At 41.8% G+C, this 10,642-nt stretch overlaps 1 protein-coding gene across 1 annotated transcript in view; it reads right to left on the reverse strand.

Moving 5' to 3' along the window:
• The window catches only part of LOC106809328 (NADH dehydrogenase [ubiquinone] 1 alpha subcomplex subunit 13-like), an 11,164-nt gene extending 10,216 nt beyond the window's left edge, over positions 1–948 (reverse strand). Inside the window, exons 1-2 of the mRNA XM_014812371.1 lie at positions 846–948; positions 485–556 (exon numbers count right to left, since the gene is read on the reverse strand). Coding sequence (XP_014667857.1) covers positions 485–556; positions 846–847 — 74 coding nt within the window. The 5' untranslated portion in view covers positions 848–948. The remainder of the gene's footprint in view (positions 1–484; positions 557–845) is intronic.
• Positions 949–10,642: the final 9,694 nt, after the last annotated feature.

Below are 10,642 nucleotides of genomic sequence, written 5' to 3' on the forward strand. Positions count from 1 at the left end.
GAGAGAGAGAGAGAGAGAGAGAGAGAGAGAGAGAGAGAGAGAGAGAGAGAGAGAGAGAGAGAGAGAGAGAGAGAGAGAAAGAGAGATAGAGAGAGAGATAGAGAGCGAGAGAGAGAGAGCGAGAGAGAGAGAGAGAGCAGAGCAGAGATGACCTGGACTACTGTACGACTGCCCCAATATTGCAATGACTAAATAGTATTATAATTACTATTACTACTATTATTATTACTGTTGGTATACCTATTAAAATTGGTATTATTATAACTATTACAATTATTATTATTATTACCAAAATAGTTTAAATAGGTACTTATAATGAGGATTTTGCTGGTGAGTTTTTACTTATTTACATTGTTGGGAGTAAATTTTAGGTAGCGATATACTATTTTTGCTACAACCTGTGTAGAGTACCAAAAGCCAGCTACTGAACATGTTGCTAAAATGTTAAGTATGTAGATTTATGATGGTTAGGGTCATTGCTTACATCCGGTTGCGCTCAGCAAGGATGAAGGGCTGAAGTGCAACTCTTGAGTCATTGTTTTCCAACCTTTCACGCCTACAAAAATATACAAACACAATACACACTTACTTATTTCTGTATTGGATCAAACATCAAACAATTTAATTCTACAGCTATTTCAATTTTATTTTACTATTATTTCAATTTTATATCATAGTAATTTCAATTTTATTTTACTATTATTTCAATTTTATATCATAGTAATTTCAATTTAATTTCTATTTAATTTTCAATTACAAATCATGTTACATCCCACCTATTATATCCTTCGTACATTCAGTAAATATGCCATATTGCATTAAAAATATTAAACTTCAAAACTTACATAATTCTTTTGTAATTTAAAACATACAGGTACAGACTTCCAGCTGTAATTCCAAGAAATAGACCAAAGCATCCATATCCTGAAAAAAGGACCACACAAAATATATACGTATATATAACAATCACGGTATAACGATTGTCAGAGCATTGTCAGTTTCGATTTATGTGAAGTGCAGTGCCTGTGCCTGTGCAGTGCCTGTGCAGTTGCCTGCCACATTACTTAATGACTGCAATCACAGAAAAGTAATGTAAAGCGTGGTTTGCAGATGTTACAAATAGTAGTTGAGTGATTGGAAATGTCGTGACAGTGGTTGCATAATAAATGGGTTAGTCGGCGGCAGCACGTTTGATGTAGTATGGATGATGGAGATGAGAAACGGTTGAGTGTCAGTTGTTGTGCATGTGAGTAGCAGGTGTGGTTGTACGTGCGCGCGCGCGACTGATTTCTGTGTTAGCTACAAATGTATAAATGGAAGGTTCTTGGTGGAAAGGGGAGAACGAGTGTGCGGAGTCACGTGGACGCGTGCCTATGTGCGCACGCATGTGGGTTGAGAAACAATAATACTATTTGCAAAACACAACTGCTTGGACTTTGGAGTTTTCCTTATTCATCGCTACAACAAATCTATTTTGAACCGGGTAACGTCACATCCTCGTTACATTTTTGATGCCGTGGACAGTTCGAACCGGGTTTGTGGACATAACGCAGGATACTACCACTACAAACGATTCACGAGCCACGGAACCACGGAAGATACTACGCAAGGAAGATGGAGAAGGAAGAAGACACCGGAGGAGTCGCTGGGTACACCGCTGGCAAGAAGACTGGAGATAGAGAAACGAAGAGCGGACGAGAGAGCAAGAGAGACGAAGGAAGAGAGAGAGAGAGAGAGAGGGAGAGACGGAAGGAAAGAAGGCAATGCCGAGACGCCGAAATAGACAGATGCCGTGAAAGCCGCAGAAGCCGAGATAAGAAGCTAGAAGAAAGAAGAGGAAGATATGTCGTGGTAAGTGATGCATTATTCCTAGTATAAATTTCGCTGTGCTAACGCTGTTTACTGTCGCCCGACTGCTAAGTATACTGACGATATTGCCTGTTGCACATTTATGTAAGTGGAGCGCGGAAGGTTTGTGCCACAATAGATGCGTTATAGGGTGCATCAGGTATAGAGAGCGTTACACGGGTTAAGATAGATAGCCGTGGCACGCGTGTGATAAAGGGCGAAGAAGTCTCTACGCAAACGTATTCGCGTCAAGCGTCACGTTTAACGCATGGGAAAGAGGTTTGCATACGCGGCTAAAGTTATGTCTCTGTAAAGACAAGTCGCGTACACGGTCCGAGAGAAGGACTGTGGGGGATTTCTGTGGCAGCATATATACACTGGGAATCCTCCACATAACGTGTCAGGGAGCACAGGATATAGATACGCTCGATGTGTAAGCACCCTAAGATACTAGGGCGTACCTGAACGATATAAGGATTCTTTCAGTCACGCCATAATGAAGGCACAGTAGATAATCGTATGATATATAGTTATGCACAGGTGTATAGTTGGATACTATAGAAGACTGGCAACGCAATAATGGCAAGCACAGATGATTAGTTATTTTGGGAAAAATGTGACGCTGAATACAGCAGGGTATATTTAGTTAGGAACATGTTGTTATGACATATAATAGGCATGTTAGTACAGTAAATGAGTAAACAGTGTTTCTTGTTTTTACATATCAATAGCATATATAGGAACGATTGGGTATGGGTACCTATATTTTAAATGGATTGTAAATATTGTGGGACAGTCTGCTAATTTTTATTATTTCTTAATATTGTGATTCACTTTTGCTTATAGCATATAAGCAAGAAGTTTCTAGCATCGGGGACCATAGTGAATATAGATTGAGCAAGATATGAATTTTGGGGGTAAATGGCTATGTGTTATTAGGTGTGAATCCTGCGGTTTAGGATGCAGAGATGTTGTAAGCTGGAGCATGATGTTGAGTAAGCATATATGATATATATCATACATATATAATGGCAGGGTTGTTTAAGGATTTTTAGGAGAGGGGTATTCACGTAATGACCTGGGTTTCGAGTATTGTGTGGCGCACAGCATTACAATTGAAGCATATGGCATTAGTGATATCGTTGTGGGATTGGAGCTACGTAGCTGCCTGGGAAATTTTTTTTTTCAGTGAGATGTTATGATATCTATCTTTCTTGCCATTGTAATTTATTGCATATTTTCTATTCAAGGTGTTTGTGTTGTGGGTATTGCAGGGAGAGCGTTTTTGTTTTTTCTCGTATATGGAATTTTTGTCAAACTGATATTTGGTGTAATGAGTGTGATTGGTGTGCAGTGAAATAATCTTGTAATTATAGGGTAAGGTACGAGCAATTTTTTGGTAATGTTTTGGATTGTCTAATCGCCAGGATTGAGAGACAGTGTGTGTTGTGTGTGTGTGTGTGTGTTGTGTGTGTGTGGTGTAATTTGTGTTGTGTTGTGTGTGTGGTTGTAGTGTGTCCGCGTGTCGCTGTGTGTGTATATGTAAGGAGCTTAATGGGTGTGTACGTAGGGTGGATAACGATTAGGGTTTATTTAGATTAGGCGAGGATGCTAAGAGTCGATGGCTTATAGAAGCCATCTTGGAGGAAAGGAAGGTAATAGTAAAGCGTTGTTTGCAGAATGTTACAAATAGTAGTTGGTGATTGAAATGTTCGCAAACAGTAAGCTTGCATAAATGGGTTTACGTCGGCGCTGCGCGTTTGATGTAGTATGGATGATGAAGATGAGAAACGGTTGAGAGTCAGTTGTTGTGCATGTGGGCAGCGGGTGAGGTTGTACGCGCGCGCGCGACTCATTTCTTTGTTAGCTACAAATGTATAAATGGAAGGTTCTTGGTTGAAAGGGGAGAACGAGAGTGTGCGGAGTCACGCAGATGCGTGCCTCTGTGCGCACGCATGTGGGTTGAGAAACAATAATACTATTTGCAAAACACAAAGTTCTGCTTGGACTTTGGAGTTTTCCTTATTCATCGCTACAACAAATCTACTTTGAACCGGGTAACGTCACATCCTCGTTACAGTAATACCCCGTGTTATTATAACTCGCCCACCAGTTAGGTGAATTCGCTCATACATAATTTGTAAATTAGGACCACTTTACTCAGAATACGAAACTAAAACGTGCTCTTACGCAATATTTAATAAAAAAAATTCGCCTTTTTCATTTATGCATTTACAATCACTGCATTGTGTCCACTGTACTTTAATTACAGGATACATATTTTGCACTTTCTTTTATGTATTACATCATTAAATTGTCCATACATATGTTTTCAAATGTTTACTTGCATTCTTAATTGTACTTATATTAGGGTAAATCATGGTATTACCTACTTCCCAGGTGTACCTAAACGTGTGACCGGGGACATGCTTCTGTACATTACGATAGCAGTGTGTATATCGACATAGCATTAATTGGGGGTACCTGCTGATAACTAGCCAGGGTAGTCAATGTAATTGAGGTTATGGAAATTCGTGTTAATAACGTTTTTCTGGAAAGTATTACTTTCATAATGCAGGGTATCACCGCACTGTGTTGTGTACACGACATGTAAGACCACAGGTACTTGGAACGTTTCAATAATAAAATGATTGTATATAAACACGAACTGTATTTGCAGCCCAAAAGGGTTTAAGTCTTAGTGTATGTTCTCTATCGACGAGCAATTACACGTAAATGCCATTCAATTGCGCCACTGCAACACAGTCTCACCGCTCACACGCCACTGTGCAAAAACTACAAAAATATAGATAAGGTGGAAAAGCGTGACTGCAAAATTCACGCGACGCTCGCTTCGTTTCAACACAATCACGGCAGAAATTCACAACCAACCACCTCCATTTTGGTGTCTATGCGTAGCTAAATGTTCACTTGTTCAAATTATAAATTATAAATATACCAACTTGTACTGCTTACTTTACCAGGAGATATCTGGTGAATTCCTGCAGAAAACATCCACTCTGCCAAAATGGGAGCAATTAGTGCCCGTTTATCATCCGAAACTCCCTAACCGCGCTACCCGAGTGTGTGATGTCAATCTCGTGCTAGCTCGCCTTGGCAAGTCTCGAAATGGAGCTCGGAAGCAGGGACGCTTGAACCCAGAATGCAATGCGGTGCCATTACTCACGTACTTGCTCCCATTTGAATTTTGGCGGAGTTGGAATTTTCCACAAGAATTTACCAGATATCTCAAGGGTAAATTAGGCAGTACCAGTGGGCCGTTATATTTCGAACAAGTGAACATTTCGCTACGCACAGGTACCAAAACGGAGGCGGTTCGTTGTGCATTTGTGCCGTCATTGTGTGAAGCGAACAGTGTCGCGCGAAATTTGCGGTCACGCATTCCTACCTGCTCTATGACTTTGTTATTTGTGACAGCAGAACTTGTGTGTTGTACTTGTAGAGAGGCTTTTGACGGCATTTACAGAAATTTATTACTAACAAGTGCCGGTGCGGGCAGAGCGACAGCGCTCACGCTGACGGCAGGTGTTCTGATGCTAAACTCACTGGCAAACAAATAAAGAGCACCCTCCGATCACCGCGGTTCACGACTCAGAGCATATATCTAGGATACTACTAATACAGATCTAAAATCTATGATAGCTAGGCTTTGCTATACCGGTTAGTACAGACAGCTGTGTAACTTTAATGACTTCGCTATATTAACATGTTATCATGGATATGCGTCGCGCGTGAGGCATATGATGGTGGTGGTGGGGAGAGTGGGGGAAGGGGCGGATGGAGGGGGCTCTAATGCCAAAAGCAGTTTGGCCGCGAGATGGGCGTGCAAGTGTCATCAATAATCACACACTTCGTGCGTGATAACACACTCCATTGAATTGCTGAAATCAAGTATGCTTCAGGCAGGCGAGAATTTCGCTCAGCTGTGAGTTAACACATCTCATTGCAGGTTGTCAGGCAATAATTATGATTAGAATAGTGCAGTTTCACCCGCCTGGCATGCGTAATGGGCTGCCCCCATGTTTGCCTACCGCACGCAGCATTCAGGGTTCATTACAGGTGTGCTAATACAGGTGGCTAATACAGACTGCTTTAGAAAATAATGTGATTTTAAGGAGCGTAAACCTTGTTCACAAACATTTGCCTTGCAATTGAACTGTGCAACTGTAGCCTCACATCCACAATAGCAAAAGCAGTTCAGTCCTTTGTTAACAGTCAACAAATCCATGTTTACCCTCCTCTTGAGGGTCAAAAGGTTATCAACACTTACTCTTCCGCATGTCAGCGGAAAGTACATTTCATGGTCCTTTCAAAAAATGCATAAAATGCTTAGTCACCGCTGAAACAAAGGTTTTTCAATCGCTCCGTCAGACCATGTCCTCAGAAAATGTATTAAAATCTGCTCCTATGCCCGCATTGACCGTGACCGTCCATCTTCCGCAAGGGATGGCTTTTCCTACCATGATGCTATACACCGACTATCACGAGCCTAGGTCGAGCCGTTTAGATTTGTGCCGCCAATTCTGCCATTTCCTCCCTATACCTTAAGTTAAGGAGGAATGTTCCCCTTCTTTTAAACGCTCTTGACCTTTGACGCCCCAGCTTCGACATCCCAACTCGTTTTGGATTCCCCCCCCCCCCGTCCCGATATCGTGCACGGTACGTCGAGCCGTTTAGATTTGCGCCAACTGTTGACGGCGCACGCACGCCGGACACAGAGGCGACGCAGCGCTCATGCGATTCTACAAGCTGCATATCTGACTTGTCAGATGAGCTAATATTGGCGAAAGAGGTAGAGAAACATTAACTTCTTTTGCAGTAATTACATTTCGGGCATCATTTATTATTGAAACGTTCCAAGCGACTGTGGCTGTGGCAGTGTGGTGTACGATATAATAGTAGGTTACACAGGTCCTAGTCTATGAAGACCATGTCCGCCCAATATCTTCATGTCCTACAATACTAATTTAGCACAATGGGGTCATGTCTTCTAGATGTGAGCTTGAGAAAGTGATTACATGAAGTGTGCTGTGTGATTCACAAAATAATCTTGTTTTTGGGTGATACTCATTAGGAGTGTTCGCGTAGCTCAAGAACAGCGGTGCTTGCTAGGGTAGGAGACCGTTTTCAAATTCTTGGCCCATCAAAAACTTGTAAGTTGGCGTCGGAATCCCAACTATCGCCACAAGCTAGCGTCACAGTTAATAGCTACAACGAATCTATAAATCTCTGGGCTTGGCCTATCGTAAGGCGGCTACTGGGCGCTACTGATTTATCCGAGTTAATGCGTATTTTCTGAGATGAATTGGATGAACACAACCAGACGCCCCGGCCATGTCACGGGCCATTTTCGGTGTGCGACTAAAATCGGCAATGGCGCTGATTTCACAGTGCGTAGGCGCTAAAGCACCAGGAAGTAGCATATTTCGCATGATACATTATTAAGTTTTTCTAGATTGAATGTTTCCCCTGGTTTTCATGTTTTAATATTTATATATATACGGTATACTGATGCTTATTTATGCTGCGCGCACGCGAGTTGCCACCGCGCTATGGATGTTCTGTCGTTTCGGGTTTTCCGCGTCCGGATCGAAACACATGCGGCAGTGAAAACACTGGTGTTAAAGGGAATTTAGGTTCGCCTCTTGAAATTAACTGTGCGACACGCGAAGCTGAGGTAGTTAGTTTTAATAACAACACTGAATATGATAGAGTGAAGGTTATCCTTGATACAAAACAAGGCAGAAATGGCTTAAGATGATTATTTTATTTGAGATACAGCAGGGTTCAACATTAACTTTTTTATTTCACTAGCCCAATCAGGCCTAGTAACTGAGAAAACCACCTAGCGCCTGACACGACAGGTAGTTGTTTTAAAGGCACGAACGACCGTTTTAAAAATATAAAATGCGATGTTTTGGCGCTTGCACTACTGACATTGTGACAATTGTGCATTGTTGTACATTTAACAACTGTGACTTAGTAAGGCAGAAGGTGTGAAATGATGTCATGTCAACTATGTGCGAGTACTATATCATGATCAATTCTAACATGACCAGTCGGGCTTATAGCACTCTGGTTGTATGCCGACCGGACAAAGCATTTACCGCCCTAGGTCAGGTCGGACGGTGGGCTTAACGTATCGAACCCTGATATTACGTTAATTGTTCGGCGTTTTTGGTAGAGGTGACAAGATCTATCCAATGGATGGATGTCAGGCTGTGTATATTGACGTTAATCACACAGCCTGGTTGGGTTAGAGTGTTCCCAACTTTAATGTCATTAATGGTCATAATAAAATATATATATATACTTCATATATGGTCATGGTCATATATTAGTTTTGAGGTTTATCAGGGCTGCAATTTTAACAGTCGTCCGGTCGTCCGTGACGAACTGGATGTTTCTCTCGGGCAACTACAAATTGCTTCCCCGTGGTTGTCGGCGGTGTCCAACCTCTATAAGAAGTTTTTATATTCATAATGCCGCACGTTCATTTTAGCATACGGCCAGGATTGGCGAGCAATACGCTGGCAACGTACATGTCTAGACGCATTGTTTGGTCTTGCTTGATACAAAGCAGTGCTCGAAATAAGAAAAAAAATGTGGTTGTCGCTGCGACAACCGGCATGGCAAATGGGTTTGTCCAAAAAATCCAAATCGCGCTATCTTTCATCAGCATAATAATATGATCAGAAACACGCCAAAAACAGTGGGGTAGCCCAGGATTTTTTAAACAAGGTGAAGCCAAAAACCGGCGAATGCGCAAAATATGTGATTGACTTATATATTTTTGCTGGCTGTCTGCCGCCTCCTTCTCCACACCCTACAGCGGCTCGGCTGCCGTCTAGCCGTCTCAGCTCTGCAATCCATGGCGAAAAGGCGACATTTTTGTTCCATTGTTGCCTTGCTCGCGCAAGATATGTAATTGGTCAGTTGGGGGTCTAGGATTCCCAAGGAGGGAGGGGTGAAAACAGGCATAGGGGGGTATGGGGGTCTCCCCCAGAAAATTTTTAGAAACTTGCCTGGTTTGCTGGTTGCCAAATCGAGTTCACCTCTCATAAATCAAGAAAACGCTGACATATACCGAGTGTTGGAAATACAGGCCTGGTCCCATATTTTTATATTATTCAGCGAGATTTAATTCACGATTAAGATTTCTTGATGAGCTAGTAAAACACTCGGATCTTGAAGTATGAAACTGAACTATTAGATTGTGCGCAGCTAGCCTATACACCGTTGGTTGGGATTGATTGTCAGTTCAAGATGCAGAAATATTGAAAAGGCAAAAGGTTATACAGCCGATTAGATTAAATTGGGTACCAGTATATATAAGATAGCCGGAGTCGGTTAGAGTTATGTTGGCGTTTGGAAAGTGTTTCTTGGTTGTCGCACCGGACAATGTCTCAGACTGGTAGGTTGTCCGGCGCAAATTCTGGTTGTCTCCGAAACAAACCGGACAACGCGTTATTTTCGAGGGCACTCGCAAAGTATAAGCATCATGTGTTTTAACAAGCCATGTTCGTGTTAATTTCATTTTTTCACTCATATGTGACTTGACACAGTGTTAGTAATGTTAGTAATGTTAGTAGTGTTTAGTTAAGCTTAAATGTAGAATGTTATGAATAAAATCTTCATGCAAAACTTTATTACTATTATATATATCGTCATTGATCCGGGCAGCATCATTTATCCAGCACTTACAACTATTTTATTCTCTTTAATATAATGAGTGAAACACATGCGAATGGCCCATGTCTGCTCAGCTTGGCAATATATGTAGCACAATGTTACATGATTAGGCCTTTTGCTTTACACGCACTGAGCATCCACGTGAGGCAGTAGGCGCATGGCAGCACATGTTAAAATAATATTCCGGACAACAAAACTCTTGATGGACAGACCGATATGCTACTGCTCTGGTTGTCCTCGCAAACCCTAAAAAAACCTTAAAATTGCGCAGCTGGTTTAACTGTCTGATTAGGTTAGGGTTAGGCTTCGGATTATCAATCATTAATTCATTATGATTATCAAGAGTTGGGACGCACTCCTACATGTAATGGAGCATTAGCCTTGTTTTTGCTGAGAGGGTCTATGTCCCCGCAGGACCGCGGTTCCCACAGTCGTAGATCTGTTAACCGCTGAGTAAGGTAACTCTGAGTTAAATTCACTAACTCTGAAGTTAGTAAACTCCGAGTTAAATTTGGGTTTCATAACATGGTTTATAATGGCCTGAGTTAAGTAACTTCAGAGTTTAAATATTTTAACTCAGAGTTAGTATCCATAAATTTCCAATAATCGAAAACAATAGAACACAACGCGCAGGCAGCAGCCACGAACATAGCTAAGACGAGCATGAATGGTAGGAATGAAGAAGCGAGCAGCACATTTTTCTAGTGCAGAAAGGCACTGCTAGTGGAACCTTTATCGAGTTTAACAAGCCGTGTGCTGACATCCGAAGTTAACAAGGCCAATATTACGAACACGTGGCAAAAACAGTATATGGACAGGATTCATTATTATTGTTATGAGTTATCTTATATACCCGCAGCCGGGTAATTAATAACAAGCGGAAATAATTTTTTTAGGCCACTCGGGAATGGAAACCCGCGACGTTCAACGATTATTAGGCACGACGCTGCTAACAGTTGCAGCTACCGGAGGAATTTGTTTACAAGTAACAATATTAAACTGGAACGAATGTAGGGTATGGGAATAAATCACGTGTTGGTACGCCATCATAGGCGCTCAGTCGGTCAGCGAACAACAACGT

Source organism: Priapulus caudatus, unplaced genomic scaffold (genome assembly GCF_000485595.1).
Source record: "Priapulus caudatus unplaced genomic scaffold, Priapulus_caudatus-5.0.1 Scaffold345, whole genome shotgun sequence".
Classification (NCBI taxonomy): domain Eukaryota; kingdom Metazoa; phylum Priapulida; class Priapulimorpha; order Priapulimorphida; family Priapulidae; genus Priapulus; species Priapulus caudatus.